This window comes from Talpa occidentalis, unplaced genomic scaffold (assembly GCF_014898055.3).
Source record: "Talpa occidentalis isolate TD23 unplaced genomic scaffold, MPIMG_talOcc4v2.1 talOcc4.7, whole genome shotgun sequence".
In the NCBI taxonomy this organism is placed as follows: domain Eukaryota; kingdom Metazoa; phylum Chordata; class Mammalia; order Eulipotyphla; family Talpidae; genus Talpa; species Talpa occidentalis.
Window position 1 is genome coordinate 86,424,405 of NW_023605083.1, and position 26,872 is coordinate 86,451,276.

Sequence of the window (26,872 nt, forward strand, 5' to 3'; positions counted from 1 at the left end):
GTCTGTTGCCATGGAAACAGGGGCGGATTAAGGCTGGAGCTCGGAGCGCAGGGATCAGGCCCCTCAGCTACCTGAGCTCCAGCCTCAGCTCGCTCCGCAGGGCGGGGGCCGCCAGCCGCAGGCGCCGCGGGTCGCCAGCAGCCCGGCCCCGGCCAGAGCGAGGCGGTCTCGGGGAGGGGCGGGGGCGCCGCCCTCCGCGCGGACCCGGAGGGGAAAGAGGCGGACGTGGAGATCCGGACCGCGGATGGCGGGGCCCGCGGGATCGCGGCGTGGTCGCCTGCCCGCCCCGGGCCCTGGGGACGGCTCCCCGCGCGGCAGCCACGTGGGGGCGCGGCGGGACTTCCCCAGCGCCCAAGCCAACTTTGCAGCGCTGGGCAGTGAGCCGGCCCGCCGCGGGCTGTAGTGAGGTGGTCGCCGGGCCGTCTCCCCTTAAGTTGAGCCTGGCACGGGCCGCGCACACTGCGGGTCCGGCCTCCACTTTCGCATCCCTCGGCTCCAGGCATAAGGAAAGTTTGAGGAGCCGAACATCAGGCGCTAGCCAGTCCTCCTCGGCCGCCGGGTGACCAGAACCCGTCCCCGAGGACCAGGGCAGGTCTGCAGGGAAGGTGCCCGCGTCCGGGCCCCGCCTGGGGAACTAGAGCGCACAGCGAGCGCTCGGGCCGCGCTGTGATGGACCGCCGACCGCACTGGAGCTCGATTGCACCCGGCCCCTCCAAAGCGGCAGGAGCCGGCGGCTTGTGCCAGAGCAGGGGATAGAGCCCGCGAGTGCAAAACTTTATAATGACAAAGCAAGGGTCCCAGGAGGCTAGCTCCCCTTCCATCACTGACAGCTCACGAAATGACCTCGTGGAGTCAGACCCCTCGGCCTGGCCGCTTGATCCGCGGAACAAATGTGTCTCGCGCCGGCCACCGACGAGGGGTGAGATCCAGCAGCAACCCCACGGCGGGTGCGTCCCCACAAAGCCCGCCAACCCGCCAAGGACTGCTTGCCCGGCCCGGAGCACCGGCACCCGGCAGCTCTCGGGCGGCTCCCGGGCTCGGGGCTCTGTTCCATGATCTTTCACTCCAACTTGCCCCTGCGGCTCCCAACTCACCTTTGCGAAGCATGTTGGCCACGGGGCGCCACTCCGAGGTCGGCCTAGCGCGCTTCCTCCCGGGGTCCCGATTCAAATCCTTGGGTGCCGGCTGCAGCTAATCCGAGCGCTTCGAGGCGGGGGCAAGCCGGGGATCCGTTTGTGCCCGGCGGCCAGGCCCCGCAGGGGCATGATGAGCCTGAGCCCCGCGCGGAGGACACCAGAGCCCACCAGCAACCGCGGTGCTGCCCAGCAGCCCCGCGCGCCCGCTCAGCCCCCGGGGCGAACGGCTTGCTCCTCTGAGCCGGCGGCCTGCTTCTGCAGCCCAGAGCACTTTGCAGGCGGTTTTGAGGGGGGACGCCGCCCCCCTCTCGGCCGCCCGACCGTAGCCCCCTCCTCTCCGCCCCCTCGGGCAGCAGGCGCCGGGGCTGCTGCAAAGGGCGCTCGCACGCACCGCCGAGCTCCCGGGAAAGCGCCCGGCGCGCGTTTGCAGGACCGAGCGATCGGCGGAGCGGGGCGCCTCCCTTCCTCCCCCCAGTTTTCCCCCACCTCTCCTCCTCCCTCCCTCCCTCGCTAGCTCCCTCCCTCTCGCTCCGTTCCCCGCCCCCGCTCACGGAGCGCCTCCCATACAAAATTTATGAAAGTGCTCTCAGCTCGCGGTGCCGAGCGCCGTCCTATTCCCAGGACAGCGGCGCTCAACCGCGCGGCGCCGCCTCCCAAGGTGTTTTCGTGGCGCCCGCCCCGGGGGAAGAGCTGCTACCCCCGTCTGTCCAAGTACCTGCCTCGGTCCCCTGGCCGGTCGTCGGGCCACTCGAAAGCCCCTCCCAGGCCCTGTGGGCTTCCCGGAGCTCCAATCCGCAACCCAACCCCCGCCCGCTCGCCCTTCGCGGCTGGAGGTCACCGAGAGAAGCGGCTGGAAGCGTGCTTTCTGCGGGCTTGAGTACTGGGACGGGTGGACTGCCGCCCAGAGCCCCATCACAAGTCCACGTCTGCTGCCCATCTCCCCTCTGACCCTCTAGCCTTCCTCCTGTGAGACTCGACGGCTCTTCCTTCCCAGCTCCTGCGAATTCAGCAGCCTCTTACCCTGTGTCCCAGGACACGTTTTTTTGGTTGTTTTTTGTTTTTGTTTTTTTTGGGTGGGCGGTGGCAGGCTGGACTAGACCACACAGCTTGTTTTTGTGGAGGCCCAGCTGCAAATCCTAGAGATAGAATAAAGGATGGATCCGGGACTCAGAATGGGCCATTTCAGCCCACCAGGCCTCTGATCTCTCTCCGTTCACAGACCCTGCCCCGGGAATCCGTGGAAAATAGAGGAGGCACCGCCCAGAAAGCAGGTCTCTTAGGGGGTTGGCTGGGCTGAATATAGAGAAAGCTCAGGTCAAGAGAGATCCTGGGTGGAGGCGGCACCCCCTACTGGCCTAGGATAAGTGGGGTTCTGGGGGAGGAAAAAGAGTGGGTCAAGTCACTCATTCCACACATTTTTTGAGGGTCATATATGTGAAGCACAATTAGTCCTGGAGATTCAGCCAATGAAAAAGAAAATGTCTCTGTCTTCATGGAGTTTACAATCTAATAAAGACAAAAATGAGAAAAGTTCAGATGAATTGGTGTCTGGTAGATAACAAGCAGGGAATGCTCTGGAGTTGACATGCGAAGTCAGGAAAAGCTGCTCTGAGCAAGTGACATCTAAGCGAAGATCTAATTGAAATGAGAAATTGAGCCATGTGATTCCTTGGAGAAAAACCTGACATGAGAGGAAGATTAATAAAAAGGCTAGTATCATTCATTCATATATGCATTTGATGACACTGAGGCTCTGGGTTTGAGCTAACTAAATAGGTTTGGGCTTGTAGAAGCTTATGGCATAGTGGGGAATGAAAGATTCATAAGCCATCTTAGAAGATGACAGGAGGAGAGTGTGGAAGGGACTCTGTTAGTTCTGTGAGGGAGTAAAGGACCATTAGGGAAGGCTTCACAAGAAGTGGCGCCATTTGAGTTATGTCTTTTATTTTTTTAAAGATTTATTTACGCATTAAGAACTGGGGTACTGGGCCTCCCCGGTGGCGCAGCGGTAGAGCGCTGGGTTGCTAAGCTGCACGTGGCCTCTGCGGCGTCGGTTCAATCCCCGGCTGCTCCCCGGCCACCGGAGGAGGGTCCCACATGGCGCGCAGACCTCTCCTGCTGCCCGCTGCTCCCCTCAGCAGTGTGCTTCGGTCCTTCTGCCTGCTCTGCTCCCCGCTCTGGCTCTGGTGAATTCTCTCACCCTCCCGCGCTTCTGACTGTACCCAGTGCATGTATAAACAAAACAAACAAACAAGCAAAACAAATAAATAAAGAAAAAAACATGCCTCTATTAAAAAAAAAAAATCTAAAAAAAAAAAAAAAGAACTGGGGTACAGGCCAGAGGTGCGGGGGGGTGAGAGGATTCACCAGAGATGACAGGCAGATCTACTGAAATACACTGCTGAGAGGAGCAGCGGGAGAGACAGGAGAGGTCTCCTGTGCCATGTGGGTTAGCTCCATGGCCAGAATCGAACTTATGCTACAGTGGCTGTGGATAACTTCATAATGCTGCGACTTAAACTCTTGCACCACCAGTGAGGCCCTATGTCTTTTTTATTTTTTTTAATATTTATTTTTGGGTAGAACTCTAATGTAGGGCAGGGGTGTCAGGGGTAAGACAATTCACCAGAGACAGAGTGGGGAACAGAAAAGGCAGATCCACTGAAACACACTGCTAAGGGGAGCAGTGGGCAAGACAGGAGGGGTCTGCTGAGCCATGTGGGTTAACTCCCTAGCCAGGGATCAAACTCAGATGCAGAGGTGATAGCGCTGAGACTTAACCCATCTGCCACCAGGGAGGTCCTGAGTTATGTCAGGGCCTCAGTTCATCAGCCTTAGGAGGGAAACGACCATTCCAGGCAGTAGAGAATGTGCAAATGCTTGGAGGTTGAGAACATAACCTTGTTCTGAAGACTAATAAAATTAGCCCATCTTGGGACAGGAACAGAAAGAAAGGCAACCTTTCTCTCAGCCTCAACCAGTTGCAGGGCTGGGCTGATCCCACACCTGCCTGAGTCCTGCCAGTCAGAAGCTAAGTGGAACTCTATGACAGAGCTGCAGAGGCCCTCCACAAGTAGAATGAGGCCCAGGGAGGGACTTGCTCAATGTCACGCAGCAGCAGATCCATGTCAAAGTGTGGGCCTGAATCAGGGAACACTAATCCTCCTTCCACCTCCCCAAGACGCCTCCCCGTGACCCCCTGCCCCATAAACCCCAGCATCTTAGGGAATGTTGGCTGGGGCTGGGCGTGAGTGTAAAAAGCAGAGTTATTTCAGGCCTCGGGAGGGCTGGGTGCTGCTTTGGAGTCCAGCCAAGGGGTGGAGGCGACTGTAGGCGGGTGTTGTGGTGTAATGTGGGGTGCACAGTGCCCGCCTTCTTGTCAGGCAGTAATTACTCAGCTGCTGAGTAACTCAGGCAGGGAGACCCCCGCGGACAGATGGAGGTGTTCTCAGACCAAACTGAATGATAGCCCCCAATGCCCTGCACTGCAGGGTCTTGGGAGACATGCTCACATCTGTTCTTGATGTCTAGGTCAATGTCACACCTGGTTTTCTAATGGGGTCCTGGGCAGCTCGTTCAGAATGGAGGCTGTGGGGCAATGTAATGAGAGGATAGGTGCCTTCCATCAACTGTCCCTACTTTTTCCTAGGGAAAGGCCACAAGGGGTAAGGTGCTTGCCAGGGAGAAACCACTGCTCTGCCGCAACAGATCTTTCTCCCATGGATCTCACAGCTGCAACCAGAGCTAAAGCTGCCCACAGGCTGAGCCTTAGTGTCCTAAATGGGAAGGGGCTGAATTCAGGGGGATCCTGGAACTGAAATCCCACAACCTGGGGGTCCAAAGAACATGGGAAAGATGGGAAATTCCAGGTGAGATTCTCATTAAAGGTGAGAGGAGAGGTTCCTGGGACCTATGTTGGCCACATTCCTATCCAAAGCTGTGACTGTCCTAAGAGCAGCGGTCAGTGAATAGCCCAAGGGGCAGAAAGAGCATTGACCCTTTCTGATCCTCCCCTTGGCTGCTCACTCCCAGCCTGCTCAGCCATCCCTTGTCTCTGGGCTGCCTCCCAGGCAAGGGCCTGTCCCTGGCTGCTTGTTTTTCACTTCTCTATGCACCTTAATTAGGAGTTTCCAAGCAGGGAGGGCCTCCAGGGGAGCCCGAGGCCACAGAGCCGCCTTAAAGGGCCAGCTGTGCTCACTTCACCACAGCAGGGAAAGGAAGATGGTGCCAGGGGGCTGGTGGGCAAATGGCCCTGGTGGATTATTGTTCTATGGGCAGGCCTTGCTGAAGAGGTTACTTTGCTCTTCCAAAGGTCAAGGTTGTCTCACTAGCTGCCCTGCCTTCTTTTTGGGATCCCAGGAGCTCAGACCACTGGTGAAGAGAAAGGTTATCTAGATCTCAGGAGCAGCCTAGACAATTTTGACAACGTGTTTTGGACTGCCCTACTTCCTCAGGAAAGCATCTTCAGGATGGGGGCATATCCCGATAGCAGTTTCACAGGTTAACCTTCCACACTATTGGTTCTAAAGGTGATAAGGACATCTTGGTGCTTCGAACAATCAGCATCAAGACTCAATTTGGAGTTGGGCTGGTGGACTTTGAGTTTTGTCCGGTTCAAGGGGGTGGGGGGAGCACTCCAAAGTAGCTTATGTGTTCCCAAACTCGCAGCGTCCACTGTATATCTGGAGGAGAGGCAGGGAGTGGAGCTGAAGTAAGACTTGGTGGAGTCCCCATTCACAAGACTTGGCCCTCATAATTTGAGCAGGAGTCGGCAAATAGAGGAGCAGTGTCCTGGGAGGAGGCGACCCCAGCGCCGGGAGAGCGCAATCGCGGTGGTCGAGGACCACTAGGGGCTCCCGAGAGTCCCGACCTTTCCCGCAGAAGCGGACTACGAATAGCCCGGCCCTTATCTCTTCCTTCTGGGTCTCCGCCCAGCAAATCCCCGCCCCTTGCTGGCCGATCGGCGATCGATCGCGATGTCTGCTCTCTCCGCGCTCTTCTAGCTCTGTCTTTTTACCCCCACGTGGGCAGGCCGGTGATGGCGGCGCTAGTTGCTTCCAAGGCGGCGGAGCCGGGCGGCCGAAACGGCCCAAGCAGAGGTGGGTGCTACCACGGAGCGGCCTCCGGACCTCGTGTTTCCGAGTAGGGCCCCCAAGTCAGGGACAAAACCAGTCCCCTTTGACGACGGCGGCACCTTTCTCCTCCAGATCCGGGAGTCTTCGCCGTCTCTGGCTCTGGCGGCTGTCACCTGGAGCCCGGGGGGATCGGTCTCTCTTCTGCAGCCTTAGGGAGCGATCCGGCAGCCCCTCCTAGAGACTTGTAGTCCAATAGCGGGAAGGCTGCCCCCTGCCTTAGCTGGTAGACTGACGCGGGAAGATTCACGGATGAGACGGACCCGACCAGATGGAAAGGAGGCCAGCGCTTTTTAGCTGGCATTCCACAAATTGGCCCTCAGGGAATGCTTTCTGGGAAGAGACACATGGTTTCATTCACCAGGCACTTATTGAGCGCCCGCTGAATGCCAGGCCTGTGCTACGTGTGGGGACTAGAATATAGCCCTGCCCTCAGGGATCTCAGTCTACCAGGGAATAAAGGTGTAAACAGAAGATCACAGCACGTGATACAGGAGGAGGCACCTACTGGCCCTTGAGACAAATTGAGCTTCTAAGACTAGCAGCTCCCACACCCTAAGGAACGCAGGGAACTTGGCTTTTTCAGAGGAGCTTCTGTTGGTCTGGTTGTTTCAAGGCCTTTGAAACAACTGGAGAAAAACCACAATAGTGATAACATTCAAATTTGGTTTCAAGATCCCAGCCTGCTATTTCTCCACTGCACCATCACCACACCACCACTGGCCCTCTCCCCATCCCCAAGGTGCAGATTCAGGTCTGGGTGGATATCTGCTATCATAGTAATGAATCCTACCAGAAGTTCTGCCACATAGTACAGGCTCAGTAACTATTTGTTCAATAAGTTAATTTCTTGGCATGTCACATTTCCATCTGGCTCCTAAAGAGATAACTAGGAATTGAGCTAAACAGAATTGTGGGGAGTAGGAAGCAGATTAAGGACTGCAACCTAATTTAAGGGCTACAATGTTTGCCCCCACTAGACAACTAGCTCCTATAGTGTGAGGTCCATTTTCTGTCCTCTCCTGTTTGCCCACAGTCCTGACTAGAGTGTGTTCTTAACATCTTTCCTAGGGTGGGAGGTGGGATGGAGTAATGGGACCGGGGAACTTGTTAAGTTGGTTATAAATGTGTGGTGTTTATTTCCCTTTTAAATGAGAAGAGGGAAGAAAAAAGAAAATAGGAATTAACCAGTGTAGACATAGTAAGGAGGGCAGTCTTTTAGATTAATGAGTATAAAAGTTTGCCTACAGCTGTCATATCTCGGACCTCAGAACTCCAAGGTGTTCTCAGGAGTCTGGGGAATTGGGCACATTTTCCCAGACTGATTGGGGTATCTAGGTTCTTGGATTTTCCTCAGGGTTGTTCTCTTACCAAGAAGTTGTATGGACTTTCTGTTTGCCCCTCAGTTCAGTCCCCTGGTGTCACTGTTGCTCTCCCAAGTTAAAGGGTGAGCGCTGTCCCATGCATGGGCTCAAGTGTTTGATTTCTATTCATCTCACAAAGTGAAAATTAATTATGCCAGTTTCTTCTTTGCTTAATGGGTTGTCTTTTCTGCATCAGGATGAACTCAGTGGGAAACACAGCTGGCCCAACTCTCTTGGCTTCTGGGATCTGGGCCTTAAAGTTGGTTGGCATTAACAGCTTAGCAGGGTTTGGCTGTGGTTTAAGTCAGGCACTAACTCGGACCTTGCATTCACCCTAGGTCGAGCCCCTCGGGCCCGTTTGGCCAATCAGATACCCCCTGAGATCCTGAACAACCCCCAACTGCAGGCAGCCATCCAAGTCCTGCCTTCCAACTATAACTTTGAGATTCCCAAGACAATCTGGAGGATCCAACAGGCTCAGGCCAAGAAAGGTGAGCCTCCAAGCTTTGAATTGGGGTGGGGCAGATGCCCATCCCATCCTCTTCCTAGCCCTTCTCTCCCATGTCTCTGCTCTGTCTTGCAGTGGCCTTGCAAATGCCTGAAGGGCTCCTCCTCTTTGCCTGCACCATTGTGGATATCTTGGAAAGGTAAGGCTTGGGGCACTGGAGAGGAAACTTACCAAGATCTTCCCCATGCCCATCACAATTCTACTTGTTGGCATCATTTCTTCCCTTCTGGATCTCTGCCTTAGTCCCCTTTCCACAACCATAAAAACACACAGGGAAAATCCAGCCAACTAAATTAAGCCCTATCTGCTTATTCAAATAAATCTCCCCGCCACCTCTAAGATATTTGGAAGGGAGGAATGAATCAGTTCCAGTATCTCCAAAGCTGGACCCAGAGCAGGCGGTGGGACCTACAGACGAACCTAAGGTTCCTCAGAACAGCCCCTGGAATGAATCTGGTGGTCAGCATGAGGTCTCGCTAGGGGAATCGTTTTCTCTGACACATCTGGGGTTGCATGCCAAGGAATAACTCGGCAGGGATAGAAGTGCCTAGGAGATGATACTCAGTTCCTCTACCCCCAGCCATCTAAGTTTCTTCAATACAATGAGCCATCCTGGGAAGGGAGGGAGAGTGCTCGGCCATCTGGAACCCACACAGGAATAAGGAGGGGGCATGGAGAAAGGGGAGGTCATCTTGTGATGGGAACCTCCTACTTCCCTGCTGCTGCCCTCCCCCCACCCTGCTTCTCAGCCTGCTGCCACTCTCTTCCCTGCTCCCACCCTCTTGCCCCTTGGGGATGCTCTCTGGGGCTCAGGCCAATTTGCATACATTTTAATCTATAAAAAATTAAGTGCTCTGGCTGACTCAGATGCCTGGGCTGCATTCTAAGGAGCTGAATAATCTGCTTCTGTGCACAGCCTGATTTGGGGAAGGGGGAGGAGGAGGGGAATTGACTGGCAGTAGCTCAGCTTCCTCCAGCACACCCCCAGGAGAGGAATGGGGAGACCACAATCACTGAGCTGGGCCCCCTGCCCCAGGGGTGAGCCTCTCAAGGAGGAGCTCTTCCTCCAGCTCCATTCCTGTGGTGAGTTCAGGGGTGCCAGGTCTTCCCTTCTCAACTTGGTCCCCCCAGTGATTCAGGCCTGGCAGCAGATTCCATGGCAATGTGCTGGCCAGAGCCTACTCTTCCTGATACATGAGGCATGTGGGTGGTGCCATGTGCTGTGGGGGAGTTGTACATGGGTCCCCCCATCCTGGGCATAGAGGGCCCTAGCTAAAGGTGGGGTGGTAGTGGGGGTCTTGATGACAGAGAGGCTGTGTGTATCCACACTTACATAGCCACATACACCACAAAGCCAGGCCATGGGAGTGGGGGCCTCTGCATGTGTGCACCTGCTCAATGCTCCAGGTGGGATGAGTCTGGACATCAGGGGTCTGTGGCTGACCCCCACATGCCAGGCTTAGGCTTGGGGGTCGCTCTCACAGTAAGAGCCAAGGCAGAGGAATCAGGACGCTACAGAGACCATCCTCATACAGCAACAGTTCCAGGAACTGCTGCCAGGGCTGGGGGAGGTAGCAGCTGTGCCCCTCCTACTCTTTGTTGGCAGAAATGGCAGCTGCCAACCCAAGGGATTGGAAGAGGTAGGGAAAGAGGAGCTGGGCCGTGAGATACCTCCATAGGGTTAGGTCTCTCCCCCAACTCATTCCTTTGTCACTGTCGCATTGTTCCCCCATCCTCCCCCACCACACAGGTTCACTGAGGCTGAAGTAATGGTGATGGGTGACGTGACCTATGGGGCTTGCTGTGTGGATGACTTTACTGCAAGGGCCCTAGGAGCTGACTTCCTGGTGCATTATGGACACAGCTGCCTGGGTAAGACAGACCAGGCAGGGCTGGCAGGGAGGCAGGACTGCACGCCCACCTCCATCACAGTACACTCTTGTCCTGCTTGCGGGCATGAGATCCCTCCTGGTTACTGGGATGGCCTTGGCCTTCCTGCTTCAGAGGTGAATCTTTCCTTTGGATTTGGTTGCCTTGGAAACCATGCTGCTGTCCCAGATGCTGGTGTTTGAAAGGCTGTTGGTGGTAGAGCAGGCTGGGCCCCTGACTGAGTGACAGAAAAAGAGCTTCTAAGGGATCTGTGTGTCCCAAGCTGCTCAGGGACTATGCATAAGCCAGACCCTGTGCCTCTCCTACTTTCCAAAACAAGGTCTCCTAAACTCTTCCCAGTTCCCATGGACACCTTGGCCCGAGACTTCCGAGTGCTGTATGTCTTTGTGGACATTCGAATAGATACGGCCCACCTACTGGACTCTATCCGCCTCACCTTTCCCCCAGCCAGTGCCATTGCTCTGGTCAGCACCATTCAGTTTGTGTCAACCTTGCAGGTAAGTGGGCAGATAGCACCCAGGGTACGCCTGCATCCCTAAGTCATGAGCTCTACCCTAGTCCTCTGGTCCTGACTCTCCCTCCCTATCCACTTGCTTTCCTTCCCTCATTATCCCTACAGGCAGTGGCCCAGGAACTGAAAGCTGAGTATCGTGTGAGTGTCCCACAGTGCAAACCCCTGTCTCCTGGGGAGATTCTGGGCTGCACATCCCCACGCCTGCCCAAAGAGGTGGAGGCTGTTGTGTAAGTGAAAAAGGGGGGATCTTAGGAGGGAACCTAAGATTCACTATATAGGAAAGGAAATTGAAACTAAAGTTCCTTACCTGTGTGTTCAAGGTCATCCTGCAGAATGAGGACAGATATGATTTCAGGTTTCCTGACCCCCTCTCCGTTGCTCTGTATACCAGAAAGCTATACCCTAAGTGGGGAAGGAATCAGAGGGCCTGATGGAGGATGCAGGTGGGCTAGAAATGGTGGGAATATAATTGGAGAAGATGGATGGGCACGCCCAGGCTGCAGCCCCATTAATTTAGCATCCGGACAGCTAACAAGCAGGAGCAGCGTGTCTCCTGCCGCCTAATTATTTTAGGTAATGGAAATGCTTAATGTTGTGTGAATGCAGCCAGCCTCAGAGCCAACAGCTCTCCCTGGCTGGAAGTGGGGCGGGGAGTTCTGTTCCCAGCTAATGGCAGGGAAAGAGGGCAGGGTACTCCCTTTACTCAGCCTCACCTCAGGGGAGGATGCTAGTTCCACAGGCCTTGCTGCACACACACAGGACACCCTTGCCCTGAGACAGGCCCACTTCACGGCTTCCCCGCCCTGACCTGGTTGTCCTGTTCCTGGAGCAATGTTCCCCCTGTGCCTACACCTGATAAGTCTGACCTCATCGATGCCACGTTGGGGGCTTCAAGGTGTATGCTGGAGGGAGGGACACCCTGATTCCATTTGTCAAAATTTGGTGTGACCTCCAAGAGATAAGGAGCTGCTTAGGTGGGTTCCTGCTCTGACCTCTCCATGATCTGGGAAGGTATGTCAGGGACAGCATTTCAGGCACGTCTGGTATGGCCTGCTGTTAATCCTAGAGTCAAGTTCCAGGTATACTGGTTTTTTTTTTTGTTTTTTTTTTTATAAGGCTGCTGTGTGAACAGTATATACTGTTTAATAAGTGTGTAACCTTATGCATTTTTTTTTTAAAGATTTATTTATTTATACAAGCACTGGGTACAGTCAGAAGTGCAGGAGGGTGAGATAATTCACCAGAGCCAGAGCGGGGAACAGAACAGGCAGACTGATGAAATACACTGCTGAGGGGAGCAGCGGGCACGGCAGGAGAGGTCTGCGCAACATGTGGGACCCTTGCCGGCAGCCGGGGATCGAACCGGCGCTGCAAAGGCTGCGGGCAGCCTTGCAGCCCAGAGCTCAACTGCTGCACCACCAGGGAGGACCTTATGCATGTTTATTAATGTTCCTAAACCTCAGTTGTATCTTCTGTAAAGTGGGGATATTATAGGTAGTTGGAGGACTGACAGGAGTGAATGAAGTCATACACATCAGGTGCTTAGCCCATGCCTGGTACACTGAAGGCACAAGTCCAATAAATAGTAGCTATTGTGACAACTCACTACTGGACCCAAGAGCCAGTGTGGACAGAAAGTAGCCATCCAGATAAATGAAACCTCATTTATAGCCGAGGTGACTCCTCAAACACTACTTGCCATGTCTGTGTGGAGCTAGGTGAGGGGGAAATCTGTCCGCCTACCGAGTTAGGATCTCTAGAGCCCTGAGAGGCCTTAACATGCTCTTTTTTTTTTTTTTTTTTTTTTTTAGAGGCATGCTTTATTTATTTGTTTTGCTGGTTTGTTTGTTTTTTTGTTTATACATGCACTGGGTACAGTCAGAAGCGCGGGAGGGTGAGAGAATTCACCAGAGCCAGAGCGGGGAGCAGAGCAGGCAGAAGGACCGAAGTACACTGCTGAGGGGAGCAGCGGGCGGCAGGAGAAGTCTGCACACCATGTGGGACCCTCCTCCGGTGGCCGGGGAGCAGCCGGGGATCGAACCGGCGCCACAGAGGCCGCGGGCAGCTTCACAACCCAGCGCTCAACCGCTGCGCCACCGGGGAGGCCCCTTAACATGCTCTTGACTGACCCTTTGCTTTCCCCAAGATTGGGGTGGGGCAGTTCTTAGTTACTGCATTATATAACCAGGAGGAACCTTAAGGTTTTCCTATTCAAATTTATTTACATGTAATAAAACCAGGGCTTCAAGAGGTGAAGTGATGACTTGTCCCAGGTCACACACACCATCAGCAGCACAGCCTGACAAGTGCTCAGTTCTCTGGATCTGCAAGCCAATGCCTGTATCTTCTGCCCTGCCCTGTACTTACAGCCCCCTTTTACTCCCCGCAGATATCTTGGAGATGGCCGCTTCCATCTGGAGTCTGTCATGATTGCCAATCCCAATGTTCCCTCTTACCGGTATGGGTTGAACTGGGTGGACCAGCTGAGATGAGGGAGGGATCCCCTTCCATTGAGGAGTTCAATGGGCTGAAACATCTCCATTCCCTGGCCCTTAACAGCCCCCATCCCTAAAGATCTGGTCAGTTGGGTCCTGACTTTGGTTATAAGACCCAGAGCTGCTGCTGCACAGTACCCATCCATTCCCTCGGATTCAGTGAGATCCTAACATCCTTTCCCACTCTTGCCTGCTCCAATTATGGGTCTGATCTTCCTAATAGGTGCTCTGCTCTTGCCTCTGCCCCTGATTACCTGCATGTAGTCTGAAGATTCAGGAGACCAAAGGCTGAGTCAGAGCTGGGTGTGCAGCATGTCTCTTAAGTGGCTGTCACCACGATCCTGACAGATGCTTCTTTTCCAGATATGACCCATACAGCAAAGTTCTGTCCAGAGAGCAGTATGACCATCAGCATATGCAGGCCAATCGCCAAGAAGCCATAGCCACCGCCCGCTCAGCTAAATTCTGGGGCCTTATCCTGGGCACTTTGGGTCGCCAGGGAAGCCCCAAGATTCTGGAGGTCAGAGGGACTGGGATGGCCTCTGGAGGTGGGGACTGCTTGAAGACCCAGCTGGGAAGAGCAGTCAGCTAGCAGATTTAGCCTTGGGTGCTTTAGCCCAGCTCTGCCCCCGTCTCCCAACAGCACCTGGAATCTCGGCTCCAAGCCTTGGGACTCCCCTTTGTGAGGCTGCTGCTTTCTGAGATCTTCCCCAGCAAGCTAAGCCTACTTCCGGAGGTAGAGGTGTAAGTTTCTCCACCTTATCAACCTAGCTGTGACTCTAGCTAAAGAAATTTAGGATCTGGGTCCTGCCCAGCACATACTGAAGTTTAGAGTCAATGGGAATTTATTCTACGGTCATGAAATTTTAATATTTACAGAGTACTCATCCAGCAGGACTACCCCTGGCTATGGTCATACCTACTTTGCCTGTCTTGGGGGCACATAGGCAATGGAAACATCACAGTTCTACATCAGATGAGTGTGAGGGGTGGTTGGCACCTGCATTGTACCTGGCACTGAATTTGGTTCTGGGGATACGATCATAAGTGAACTGCCTAGGCTTTGCCCTCAGAGGGTCAGTCAGTGGAGGAAACAGGAGAAAACAAGCAACACGATAGTGTTATTCTAAACAGCAGGTGACAGTCATTGCTTTAGATTAATATCAAGCATTCCTTGGGTTTGTCGCGGAGTAGTCACTTTCTTCAACGTGCTGTCCAGGAGGCGGGGAGGACTCCACCCTGAGTCTGATCTGTCTTCTCAGGTGGGTGCAGGTGGCATGTCCACGCCTCTCCATTGACTGGGGCACTGCCTTTCCCAAACCGCTGCTGACACCCTACGAGGTAACACCAAATTTTGAAGCTGCCTGGGGGAGAGCGGCCTTGTACCTGGTTCTGCCTGAAGTAGATGGGGTGGGGGAGCAGCACTTAGTTACGTATGAAGCATTCACAGCTGTGTGGCCTTGGGCAAATCCCTTAATCTTTCTGGATATGGGGATAATAGAACTTTCGTAGGCCGCTGTGAGGGCTGAATTGACTAATCCTGCCCAGAAAATGTTCGCAGATGTTATTGTCCGGTTTTCCACCCTTAGGCGGCCGTGGCCCTGAAGGACGTTCCCTGGCAAGAGCCCTACCCCATGGACTTCTACGCCGCGAGCTCCTTGGGGCCGTGGACCGTGAACTATGGGCGGGACCGGGCCTCCGAGGGTCGGGGCCGACCGGCGCTGGGGAAGGTAGGGCGGGACTCCAAAGAGGGAGAGGCTACCCCAGGGCGCGTGGCCACCTCCCTGACGACACGAGCCGAGGCCGCCGCCCTGCGGCCGCCAGGGGAAATGCACGAGAGCTGGCGGCGGACGTCGCCGAAGCGGGACCCTGACCAGAGTCTGTCACCTCAGGTGCAGGAGCGGCCCACGCTCCCCTCTCCGGCCACGGCAGGCGAGAGTCACTGCTGCAGAGACAAGAAAGCGGAGCCGTCAGCAACTTGAGTCGCTCGGGGTTCCCAGGTACCCGCCCCTGCGCCGGGCGCGCCGCACCCTGGCGGCGGCGGCGGGAACGCCCGCTCGCTCCGAGGCCCGCCTTCGGGTGGTGCCCGCGCTCGGCCCCGCCCCCGCGCTCTCAACTTCCGCTCGGGGCAAGGCCGCTTCCGCTGCCTCGTGCCGCGAGGCCCCGCGTTATGGCCGCGCAGCGTCCTCTGCGGGTGCTGTGCTTGGCGGGCTTCCGGCAGAGCGAGCGGGGCTTCCGCGAGAAGACTGGAGCGCTGAGGAAAGCGCTGCGGGGCCGCGCCGAGCTCGTGTGCCTCAGCGGCCCACACCCGGTCCCGGACGCGGCGGCCCCAGAAGGCGCCGGGCCAGACTCCGGTGAGGCGAGCGCAGCCCTGGAAAGGCACCCTTAGTCTGTCTTGCCCGGTCCCCGTGACATCCTCGGCTTACCCCACCCTGTATCCTCCCCTCATTCCTCCCGTCCTCCTCCTTCATTCCGCCCTTGCCTTCATTTCTCCCGTTCCGCCCGCACTCAGACTCCAGTCTTGCCCTCCCGCGCTCCCACCTTGATCTGTGCGCCCTGTGTCCCCTTCTTGCCAGTCCGTTCCCGCCCCTCCTATCCCCCACTCTTCAGCCGTCTCTTTCCCTCTCTGTCACTCGTAATCCTGCCCCCCTGCTCATTCCTTTCCCCCTGGCTTCCTCTTTCCCTTAACCCCATCCTCTACCCCGTGTCGCTGCAGGGCCCCGCCCTCCGGAGGAGCAACCCCGAGGCTGGTGGTTTTCCGAAGAGGCAGACGTTTTCTCCGCGCTGGAAGAGCCCACCACATGCAGAGGTCTGGAGGAAGCCCTGGGAACCGTGGCACAGGCACTGAACAAGCTGGGGCCTTTTGATGGACTCCTTGGTTTCAGCCAGGGCGCCGCACTAGCTGCTCTTGTTTGTGCCCTCGGCCAAGCAGGCGATACCCGCTTCCCTTTGCCTCGGTTTATCATCCTGGTATCCGGTTTCTGTCCACGGGGCCCTGGCCTCAAGGAACCCCTCCTGCAGGGCCCCTTGTCACTGCCTTCACTCCATATTTTTGGGGACACTGACCGTGTCATCCCCTCTCAGGAGAGTATGCAACTGGCTAGCCGATTCCCTGGAGCTGTCACTCTCACCCACTCTGGTGGCCACTTCATTCCAGCAGCTGCACCCCAGCGCCAGGCCTATCTCAAGTTCTTGGACCAGTTTGCGGAGTGAAAGAACAAATATGTCTGTTCCTCTAAAATCCCTGCCCTCTCCCCTACCCTGGGACCTCCTCTACTGTTAAGTGTTCCTCACCGTCACCCTTTAAGAGACAAGTATCAATTCTTAAGACTCAAATGATATAAGCCCAGCTCTGCACTCAAGAAAAAGGGAAATCAGAGGTCTTAATGGACTTTGACCTTAGCAGCTGATGAAAAAAGCCGTGGATCCCTGAATAAGAGGAGATTGACATGGGAGACACTGTTAGAGCCACACAATAAAGTGGTGGTTTGGATTTTGAGCATCTATTTCCTGACACAGGAAAATCTACTATAACAGAAGTCTGGATTCTGTGGCCATCCACACAGCCTCCTGGGCAGCACCAAGCAGGGAGGTATTTCCACTTACAGGCCCCCAGGGCAAACTCATGCATTTGTGCACACAGGCATTCACACATTTTTGGTGGAAGTCCCAAAGGAAAAAGGCCTCCATGGCTGAATCAGAAGAATTTATATCTCAGACATTTTGGGAAGGGGTCACCTGGCAGGGCCCTGCCTGGGCCACATTGAGTTTAGGCTTCCTCTGTCCTGACCTTTGTCCAACCCTGGCTTCTTGTGTTCACTTTATCCTCCCTAACTGTGTTAGCCCTCTGACCCATGAGTTGGCTGGAGGCCGAAGATAACACATAAGGGACCCTTTTCCAAACTGCACCCCATTTGTGAAGTTTCTGAGATTTATGCTACCCTATAGTAATTACAGCCAAAGCCCAAAGGCAGCCCACCTAGTTTGAGAGTGCAGTCAGTTTAGGCACTTCCTTAAAAACTACCCATTTTAGCTAATTTCCACCTACTTCCAGTGCCCCACCCACCAACACACATTGGTCTCTTCTCCCCTGCTTCTGCAGGACAGTTTACCAGTCTGTTCTGTTTTTTTGGAAGTTCACAACAGATCCTATTTAGCTCTCAAGTACGTTTAACACCAGGAAATTTAGTAACTGGGCAGGAATTAGGATTAGGGGGTGCAATGTAAATATTCCGACCTATCCTATGAGACAGTCGGCTGATACCCCTTAAATTAACTGAAGTTGAGTTCTTCACTATAGATAGACACTGTTCAAAAAAAAAGAAAGCTGGAATTAACCTTGGACAAATCCCCAGTATAGGGTTTAGGAGCTTTGCAGCAAAAGTGGGGTTGGGGGCCTTCCCTGGTGGCCTAGGGGTTAAATCTCAGAGCTATCACCACAACTGCCTGAGTTCCATCCCCAGCTAACCCACATGTGACAGCAGACCTCTCCTGTCTCACCTCTTGCTCCTCTTAGCAGTGTATTTCATTAGATCCGCCTGTTCTACTCCCACTCTGTCTCTGTGAATCCTCTCTCCTCCCTTCTGACCTGCACCCCAGTTCTTTGACAGATCTTTTAAAAAAGATAAAGTGGGGTTGGAAGGAAAGCTATTTTGCAACAGTCTGCTGATTTGTTCCCTTGGCCAAAGTAGGAGACTGAAATGGACTGAGATACTCCATTGAATTACAGACCTGTTGGAATTGGCCCGAGTTTTTGAAAAATATATGTTTTAGAAAATTTAAATTTGGTTTATAATTTCACACAAAAAATGATTGCTAGCTTCTCTGGAAATAAACAGAATGAACTCTGGATCTGCTGCTCAGGGCTCATCTGCCCTCATAGCAATCATAGGCTGCCCCTTTAGCAAGGTCCCAAGAGATGAAGATAACTTGTATACCTGGGGTTATTGTGAGGATTAAGGGAGAGAAGGAGACATGGGGAGGGGGAGGGGTGTGGATTTTAAGACAAGACTTAAAATCAGAAAGAGAATAGAGCAGGGCAGTGTTGGGTGGAGCAGAAGTCTTCCTGCTTGGGTAAAGGCAAAGACTCCCTGGGAATCCCAAAATTTCCAAGCTAAAAGGAGATGAATCATGTGGTCCACTGGTTCTCAATAACAGATAAGCCAACTCTCATGATGCCCTCCAGAAATAGATCTTTGGGAGTTCTGCCCTTCTTCACCCTAACCACCCCAACAGATTCTGTGAACCACTCGCATTAGGATCATGTTGGGGATCATGCTCCATACCTACTGAGTCAATCATCATCGAGACCCAGGATTTTGCATTTTGACAAACCATACTGTCATTTTCATGCAACATAATATTTTAAAGTCACTGCCTTAGAGTAGAATGTAAGTCTCTGGTAAATAATCCTTTAAAAAAAAAAAAAAAAAGGCCATGTGATTTTCATATACTCCACTAGGGAGGAAAAGTAAACTCCGTGGGCCTCTGCTGGTGGTGCAGGCAGTTGAGCACCGCGCTATGAAGCTGTCCACAGCCTGTGCAGTGCCGGTTCAATCCCAGCCGGCCAGGGAGGGTCCCATATGGAGCAGCAGACCTCTCCTGCCTCCCCTGCTGCTCCCCTCAGCAGTGTATTTCTTCAGTCTGCCTGTTCTGTTCCCCGCTCTGTCTGGTGAATCCACTCACCCTCCCACATATCTGGCCTGCACCCCGGTTCTTGTATAAATAAATAAAATAGATCTTTTAAAAAAAAAAAAAAAGTAAACTCCAGTGAAGAATCATGGATCTGGGCCTCCCTGGTGGCCCAAGGGATTAAGTCTCAGCATTATGAAGCTATCCACATCCATTGCAGTTTGATCCCCAGCCAAGGAACTGACCCACATGGCGCAGCAGATCTTTCCTGTCACACCTGGTCCCCTCAGCAGTGTATTTCAGTAGATCTGCCTGTTCTGCTCCCCACTCTGTCTCCGGTGAATCCTTTCACCACCACCACCACCCCCCATCTCTGGCGTACACCCCAGCTCTTGTATGCATAAATAAGTAAAAATAAATCTTTAAAAAAAAGAATCATTGATGTAAAATTTTCAATTTATAACTAAGGAAAATGAGATCCCAAGGATAGAAATAAGGATGCCATTTATTTATTGAATGCTAACTATGACCGTCTGATAAGCAGAAGCTTTATAGTTGCCTAATTTAATCTCACAACTTCATGAGGTAGGTACTGTTAAGTTTATTTTACAATTGAGGGAAAAAGCAGAGAGGTGAAGCAACAGATACAAAAGCTCACTTTTTTGACCTTTACTAAGTTGTAAAGGTAGAAGATGAGCACTGCTATTGGGCTTTATGTCCTGTCTGGCCTTTACCTTATTAAACCATAAAATAGATTGGGAGTAAAGTGCATGAAATGATTTCCAAGATACTGAAAAACTACATAATCAGCCATCTGTGTTTTTTTTTTTTTTTTTCCTTCCCTCTGACTACCTTCCCCACATAGGTTCAAACTGCAAGACTGGTTTGGAGACTATCCCTACTACTATCTCTCACTCCGCTTTAGATTCTAGAGCTTTTGGGAGGGGACACCCATAACAGCAAGACAGCCCCAGCCCAGAGCTTGTGCACAGAGAAATATACCCTCTCTGCTGTTCATTCTGTCTTCCACTATTCATTCTGCCCAAGTGCCCAGAATCTGGGTCTCCCAACACCACCACCCCACACACAAATAGTGCCCTAAATAGAACACTTAAGGTCAAAATAGCATCTTGGATTTTTTTTTTGAAGGTTTTAACTTACATCATGCTAATTTGATCCTCACAACAGACCTGCCAAAAAGAAGGAATTATTTCATTTTCCGGAAGGCTCAGGAACATGACCCCTAAATAACTAGTTGGTGATGAAGCCAGATTGGGCCTCCCACATGCATAAACTACAACCCAGGGGTCTTTTTGGTGGCCTAGGGGTTAAGTCTCAGCTCTGTCACCACAATGGCCTGAATTGCACCCCCGGCCAGGGAGCTAACCCACAGAGTGTAGCAGAACTCTCCTGTCTTGCTGGCTGCTCCCCTTAGCAATGTATTTCAATAGATTGCCTGTTCTGCTCCCTACACTGTTTCTAGTGAATCCTCTCACCCCCTGCACCTCTGGCCTACACCCCAGTTCTTGTACACACAAAAAAAATAAATAAATCTTTAAAAAATAATAAACTACAATCCACCCATGGATGTTCACTGGATTCCAGAAACAAGTACATATTAATCTAAGACCTCAGGGGCCCTGGGTGAGAGGGAGGCAGCATGTGGATGTTGATTAGCTGGGATACCAGCACCAATTACCTTAGAAGTAGTTAAGAAAAGGAGGGTTAAAGTAAATTTGGATCATGGGCAGGACAGGGTTGCATCAACCATTCTCAACACTGTTCCATGGAAATGACACATCCAATATCCAACAGTCCCCGCAGTAGCTGCTGGCAGTTGACAAACTGTTTTTGAAGGAATTATGTCCACACTTTGCTGGCACCTCAGAACTTCGGCCCTTCTGGTATCCACTCCTCTTAGGGCTAATCTGAGACCATTTCAAATTGGAATCTAGCCCTTAGAGGTAGACTGGATTTAGGATGTTGATATATTTAGACAACTCTTTGGGAGAGGGCTAACTTTACAAACCCATCAGCCTTATGAGAACTGGGTACCCGTCTCATTCTATATGGCCCAGAGGGCCAAAACGTACGAAGAGGAGAGAGAGGAGGCTGTAACTTCGTAAGGAAACGGGTTCAAGGAAATGGGTTCTCTTTGCCTGTTGCCTACTGGGCTAGGAGATCCTGGAAGAATGAGGTGTGGCATATTTAAAAAACAACAACAACAGCAACTCTCCTCAGATTACCCCCCTTCAGTCCCCGGGAATCAAACATTTCCCCATGCTTCCAAGTTCCAGCAGCCTCACTTCCACCGAAGAATAAAAAGAACCAAGTCCCAGAACTACCCTTTCCCTAAGCCATCCCTTAGCTGCAATACCTCGGCTAGGACAGGACAGTCACTACAGATGATGGTCAGACATTATCCACACTTTTCTCGCCTCGGTGGACGCGCAGTAGTCAGACCCCCGTAGCAGCCCAGCTCCTTCAACTACACCTCCCGCCACCCCCGCACACACATGAGAGCTTGACTCGCGGCCCCCGCTTCCTCCTGCTGCTGGTGTCCCCAGTCCCCGACCGGCAGTGCGTAGCGTGGCGCGGCGCGTGGGCGTGCTGCGGGGCGACCATGGCTGTAGACTGTTACCTCCGGTTCCCACAGTAACAATCGAAAGCCACGGTTGCCCTGGAGACGCGGGGGCGGGGCGCGCGCCGCTGACGGCACCGCCGCAGCTCCAGTCCGACTGACGTCAGCATCGCGGGATTGGTGGCGGGGGGCGCTGGCGGCGCGGGCGGGGGCGACGCGCACGGCCGGGACTCGGCGCGGGGCAGCCCCGGGGCTGCGGCGAGCTCGCGTGTGGGCCGGCCCCCTGCGCGCCGGGGACTGGAGGGCCCCGCGCGGCGCCGGCGCTGGATCAGCACCGCGGACAGCGGCAGCGAGAAGGGGCTGCGGGACCCTGAGGGACGAGGGCCGGGGACTCGGCCGGCGGTCGGGGGTGTGGTCCTGGGGCGGGGCCAGGCGTCGGTGGCCGTGACTGGAGACTGTTACTGAGGGCGGCCCGGGCAGTAAGCAGTCTAGAGCCAAGGTGCCGGCGCGCTGCCCGGGCGGGGGTGCCTCGGTAGCCCGCAGCTGGGGGTGCTGCAGCTCTTCCTCCCCCTCGTCTCCCGCCCCTCTTGGCCCCAGCGCTCGCGGACAGGCACGCGGCCTTTGACGTCAGAGCCCTGTGACGTCAAAGATGTCCCTGCGGAGAGGCACTTCCGGCGGCGGAGGGGGGATGGTTTGGGGAGGTGGGATTGTCAATGGGGGGGGGGTTGGGCGGGGCGGTCGGTTCAGGCCCCGCCTCCGCCTAGTCCTGAGAGAACAGCTCCTCGCGCAGAGGCGGGAAGTCGGGGGCGCTGTGGGACCTGCCCAACTGGACAGGACCGGGACGGGGTGGGCGCCCTGGCTGAACGCCGGGCGAGGGTCCCGGGACAGCCGCGGCGGGACGGTGGGTAGGTGGCGGTCGGTCCCTCTACGGCGCCCCCGCTCAGCCGGTGGGGGCAGCGAGGCTGAGTCACCGCGCAGTGGGGAGGGGGAGGGGGCGCATCTCCTGGGGCACCAGCACCTTCACCCCACTTTCTTGGGAGGATGGTGCAGGAGCCCCCGGGAAAAGCCGCGGTAACTCCATGGTCCGTGCCTCTGTTCCGCGCTCCTGCGAAGTGGCTGCCTCTTCCTCTGGGCGCGGGCAGGTGCTGCCGGGCTCTGCGAACGCCTCCGCGCCCGGCTCCCGCAGCGGCGAGGGAAGTCCCGGGCCCCACTCAGTCCCAGCCCCACCCCGCAAGGGCCCTCCAACCTGCCGCTGCCCGTCTCCGTGCCCTCCCGACGTGTCCGTGCATCGGCTCATCTGTCGCCGTCGGTCGGTCGGTCCCGCTTACCTGTCGGGCCGCACCGCGTCGGCGCCCGCTCCCGCTCGCCTCCCGCAGTCGGGCTGGCGCGGCAGCTTTTATAGGCGCGCGTAGTACTCGTGCGGCGGCTCATTCATGCGGCCGCAGCTCCTACACACTGACGCGCTGCCGACGTCAGCAGGGAATTTAGGAAACGGGAAAAGGGGCTATTTATAGTGTCGAGGCGGGGGGGGGTGGGGACCGAGGCAACGGAGAACTGGAAGGGAGAGGAGGGTGCGCGGAAGCGGAGTGGGGAGGAGGAGTCCGCGCCCCCTTCGCCGGCCCGCAAGGGGTTAACTTTCCGGAACTGCAGGCGGGGGGCTGGCGAGGGAGAGCGCCGCGGGGCGGGCCGGCCCGTGGCTTGTTTATTCACTCCGGGACACCGGGAGGCGCCGCCCCACCCCCGCCGAGCCTCCCGAGATCCGCGCCCGGCCGCCTGCCCACTCCCGCGCCTCAGCCCCGGACCCGACAGCTCTGTGACGTCACATGAGGCCCCCGGGCGGTTTCTAGCCCCAGTGGCCGTTTCGGGGTCAGCATCACTAGGGGGAGGGGTTAGTAGAGGCAGCTGGACCAGCGCGGGGACGAGGGGCAGCATCTAGAGCTGTGGCTTTGGGGGAATGGGGAGGAGAGAAGGGGGAGCCCAGGGATCTTGGAAGAAGGTGGCGGAAGGTCCCTTCTGGAACTGGAGACCGAGAGAAGGCAGAAAAGTTGAGGAGGGTGGGTGTGACTCCCCTCAAATGAGCAAAGGAAAGTGAGGGAATTCCGTGGGGGGAATAGAGGGAAAGGAGGCAGGAGAAGGGCGCCCAAGAGGAGGAGGAGGCCTCAGCAAGTGGAGGGGAGGTTAAGTCAGCGGGACCAGTTTTCCAGCCTGGCACCCAGTGAACTGCTTTTCGGACCCATTTGGAAAACAATGACCATAAACAGAGCTCATGTGAGGGTGGTGATGAAGAAGACCACGGAATTAGCAACTTGGCAGAGAGGAGCATCCAGAAAGTGATGGGACAGAGACTATTTTCTGGAGGAGTTAGAGTTTCTGGAGGTCAGAATTGGCAGGAAGGGTTCATGCCATGTAGAACTGGCTCCTGACAGAAGCAGAGTATAGCATGATCCCGGCCCATCCGAACACCACTACCTGAGAAAGACTCTAAATGGGGGAGGGCGACTGTGTTGGGAGACAGGAGTTGGACTGACCTGGGGAGGGGGCAGTGTCAGGTCAAGGCAGGTAGAACTAAAGAGGGAGGGAGGGAGGAAAAAGCCAAAGTCTGAAGAAGAGTGAAGTCTACAGGAGGATAAGGAGGTCTTGAAGCTTAAGTATTACTCAGGTCAGATCTGTGATACCCTCCCATACAGATGTAAGGACAGCCTGAATGTAGGGTCTAGGAGCACTGAATTAACCCAGGGAGAGTGTTGCAGAAAAAAACAAAAGCAGTGGGCACAACAGAGTTTGGAGGGGGTCTATTTCCACAGCAGAAAGTGCACAGAAAAGACAGGACTGAGGGTCTCCTTTTGGGTTAGGATCTGGCCCCATTGAGAGAAGAAAGATTATAGCAGAAATGGGGTCAGAGAGACCCTGCACACCCTCTAGGATCTGGCCTCCTATAGTCCCTCCCACCTCCCGGGGCCCCTTTTTGGACTTCCAGCCTTTGTTCTCTTCTCCAGGAATGTCTTCCTGCCTTGGGGAAGAACTCCTATTCACCCATCAAAGCCCAGCTCTGAGAACACTTCTTTTCAGGATACCTCCTGCATTCTCCCAGCACTCCACCTCAGTTCTAGCACTCTACCTCAGTCCACAGCATCTCCCTCAGCTAACATTTTTGGGTTCATCCTCCCTAGTGGCTGCCAGTTGCAGAACCCACATTTGCACTCTTGGAACCTCACTACTTCTCTTGTGAGGACACTAGGAGAGGGAGAGGAGGAGGAAAGATGGATCCAGATCTCGGAGTGGAAGCAGGGTGAGGGCGGGCTCAGGACTTGGTGGGAGTCAGAAGGAGCTACAGTGGGCCAGGAGTCACACCATCTGGACCCAAAGACATGAAGTCGCCTACGGAGGAGAGGGAACCTCTGGGGGGCGCCCAAGACCTTGGTGTCTGTCAGGAACCCCGCAGCCAGCGGCCCCCGGCTCAGTGACTCAGACATTACCTCTAGCGGGGGCGTGCGGGAAGAGGACCGAGAGGTGGGTGGCGAGCGCAGCCCCCACCCGCCCAGTGGCCCTGCGTGGTTGCTAAGCTCTCCAAGACCTTGGAAAAAAGAGATCTGGGCGAACCTCATCGGTTACTATGGTAACTCTGCGCCCCAGCCTCTCGCGCGCTGCCGCCGAGGAAGTCGCAGCCAATCAGAAGCTGCAGGCGTTCTCGGGGACCCACTCCCACCCCCACGTGTGGGCGGGGGTCAGGAGGTGCGGGGAGGAGGCGGAGCGTGGGTCGAGAAGACCCGGCGCTCGCTTACAGGCCTGATGCGGCGGCGGGGCCGCGCGAGGACACTTCCGGAGTAGCCTCGCCAGCACCAGTGCGGGTCCCCTCCCTCCCTACCAGAAGGGGCGCCACCTGCACGCACTGGACTTTCAAGTGCGGGTGCAGGGCCTGGTAGGGGATTACAGACTGCAAACTCTCCTGGCACCTTTCTCTCCAGTCGGTGGGCTGGGGACTAGTCGTCCAAGTGGGGCCTCAAAACGGCTCACAGGGGGAACCTGGGGCTTGGAGTTGCTGCGGGACCCCCTCAGGGGCGCTGTCCAACCATTCCCAGCAGACTGTCCTGAGGTTTCTCCAGAGTCCTGTAAATTTGCTTGGATGACGTCTCTGCCCAGGTTCACGAAGTGGGACTTGGATTTCGGAAGAGGACTGGCGTGTTTGTGCAAACACTTGATATCAATGCCTGGAGAGGGTCTGGGTGCATATGGGTTTATTCCGTGGATACCTGGGAGTAGGAGCAAATATTCAGTCCCATCGAGGAACGCCTAAGGAGAGTCTCCCAAGACCCCTTTTTACCTTCTCCCTTGGGATTTCTGTAACCTGTTCCCACTATCTACTCAAATTGAGTCCCCCTCCTTGTGGGCAAGATTTCTCCAAATCTGGCCAATACAAGAATCTAAAAATGTACGCGAGAGCTTTCGACTCAAAACCCAGTAGGCTGTGGGACTCGCAGGTATCGGGCCTGGGCCCCTACGTGGGCACATCTGGGAGTGCGAGCCTGCGGAAAGCCTCCCACTCCCGATTCTCGCATCCAGCTGCGCATCCAGCCCAGGTGCGCGGAGGCAGGTCGCTGTGTGGTGCAAAGCCCCTCGAGGCCGCTAGGTGGCGATGTAGTTTCGGCAGCGCCGGTCGGCCCGGGCCGCTCCAGATAAGAGTGTGCGGAAAGCGCAGCGGGGCTGAGACGCGACCAGGACGCGGGGAGGACGGACCAGCAAGACAGACCGACCGGGGGCCCGGCGGGCGGAGGGCAGCGCAGCGCAGCCACGTCCCCCCTGGATCCGCCGGCAGCCGGGCCCGGGGCTTCCGACATGCCCCCCAGGTGGGTCCTTGGGCTGGGGACCGTGAGGGACAGGGGACCCAGACAGCCCGGTCCTCGCGTGCTGGCCGCCCCGGGCGCATCCTCCAGCGCGGGCGCCCCGGCGCGGCTGGCGTTCCGGGCGGGTGTCACCCCGAGGGGACTCAGCCCCGCCAGACCACTGCTCTGCGCCGGGTTCACCGCGGGGTCAGCTGCCCGGGGCCGGCTCTGCCCGCACATGGGCTGGAGAGGCGAGGGGAAGAGAAGGGGAGCTGCCGGGCGGGGCTGGCAGGGGCGCTGCCCTGGCACTGCTCAGCGCCTGGCAGCGGGGAGGGTGGGGCGCCGGCTAGGAACTGCCATCGCCGCGGGGAGGGAAGCCCGGCAGGCCTGTGGCCGCAGGTAACGGGCCACGGGGCCCTGCGGGCCAGGCGGGGAGCACGGTCGGGCAGGCCAGCGAGCGGGCTGAGAAGTTCAGGGCTCGGCTCCGGCCCTGCGGTCGCCTGGCCTCCGAACCCGGGGTCGAGGATAAACGCTGCGAGCCGAGGGACTGGGACGGGCGCGCTCCTCCCGGCCAGTCTGAAGTTGGGAAACTTTCCCCCAAGTTTGGGGCTACGGAGTTCCCCTGAAGAGGGGGCCGAGAGGAGCTGGGGAGGGAGACGCCTGGCCGGAGAAGGCAGAGCTGAGGCCGAGGAGGCCCGGGCCGGGACGCGGGTGGGGCGCAGGCCGGGGTCAGGGCCGCAGCAGGCAGCGCGCCGTGCCCGCCCGGGGCGCTGCCCCCTCCCTCCCCTGGGAGCTGCGTGG

General features: G+C 55.8%; 3 protein-coding genes and 2 long non-coding RNA genes across 5 annotated transcripts in view; 2 read left to right on the top strand and 3 right to left on the bottom strand.

The window, feature by feature from the left end:
* Positions 1–1,293, bottom strand: part of RTN4RL1 (reticulon 4 receptor like 1) — a 74,245-nt gene extending 72,952 nt beyond the window's left edge. The window contains exon 1 of the mRNA XM_037492471.2: positions 1,095–1,293. Coding sequence (XP_037348368.2) covers positions 1,095–1,107 — 13 coding nt within the window. The 5' untranslated portion in view covers positions 1,108–1,293. The remainder of the gene's footprint in view (positions 1–1,094) is intronic.
* A 4,872-nt stretch (positions 1,294–6,165) lies between these two features.
* On the top strand, positions 6,166–15,793 carry DPH1 (diphthamide biosynthesis 1). The gene is made up of 13 exons (XM_037492676.2): positions 6,166–6,235; positions 7,971–8,123; positions 8,216–8,279; positions 9,891–10,012; positions 10,370–10,527; positions 10,650–10,771; positions 12,934–13,002; positions 13,403–13,559; positions 13,683–13,783; positions 14,302–14,380; positions 14,629–14,769; positions 14,932–15,039; positions 15,756–15,793. The coding sequence occupies exons 1-12, from the start codon at positions 6,175–6,177 to the stop codon at positions 15,019–15,021; spliced, it is 1,317 nt and encodes a 438-aa protein (XP_037348573.1). The 5' UTR covers positions 6,166–6,174; the 3' UTR covers positions 15,022–15,039; positions 15,756–15,793.
* On the bottom strand, positions 10,221–13,579 carry LOC129144827 (uncharacterized). Its single transcript, XR_008549534.1, has 3 exons — positions 13,294–13,579; positions 10,852–10,946; positions 10,221–10,247 (listed from the first exon to the last, which is right to left on the bottom strand). It is a non-coding gene; the product is annotated as an uncharacterized LOC129144827 (long non-coding RNA).
* LOC129144826 (uncharacterized) lies at positions 13,631–21,163 on the bottom strand. Its single transcript, XR_008549533.1, has 3 exons — positions 21,048–21,163; positions 14,927–14,984; positions 13,631–14,373 (listed from the first exon to the last, which is right to left on the bottom strand). It is a non-coding gene; the product is annotated as an uncharacterized LOC129144826 (long non-coding RNA).
* On the top strand, positions 15,208–19,098 carry OVCA2 (OVCA2 serine hydrolase domain containing). Its single transcript, XM_037492677.2, has 2 exons — positions 15,208–15,393; positions 15,756–19,098. Exons 1-2 carry the CDS (start codon positions 15,210–15,212, stop codon positions 16,250–16,252), a joined length of 681 nt encoding a protein of 226 aa, XP_037348574.1. The 5' UTR covers positions 15,208–15,209; the 3' UTR covers positions 16,253–19,098.
* Positions 21,164–26,872: the final 5,709 nt, after the last annotated feature.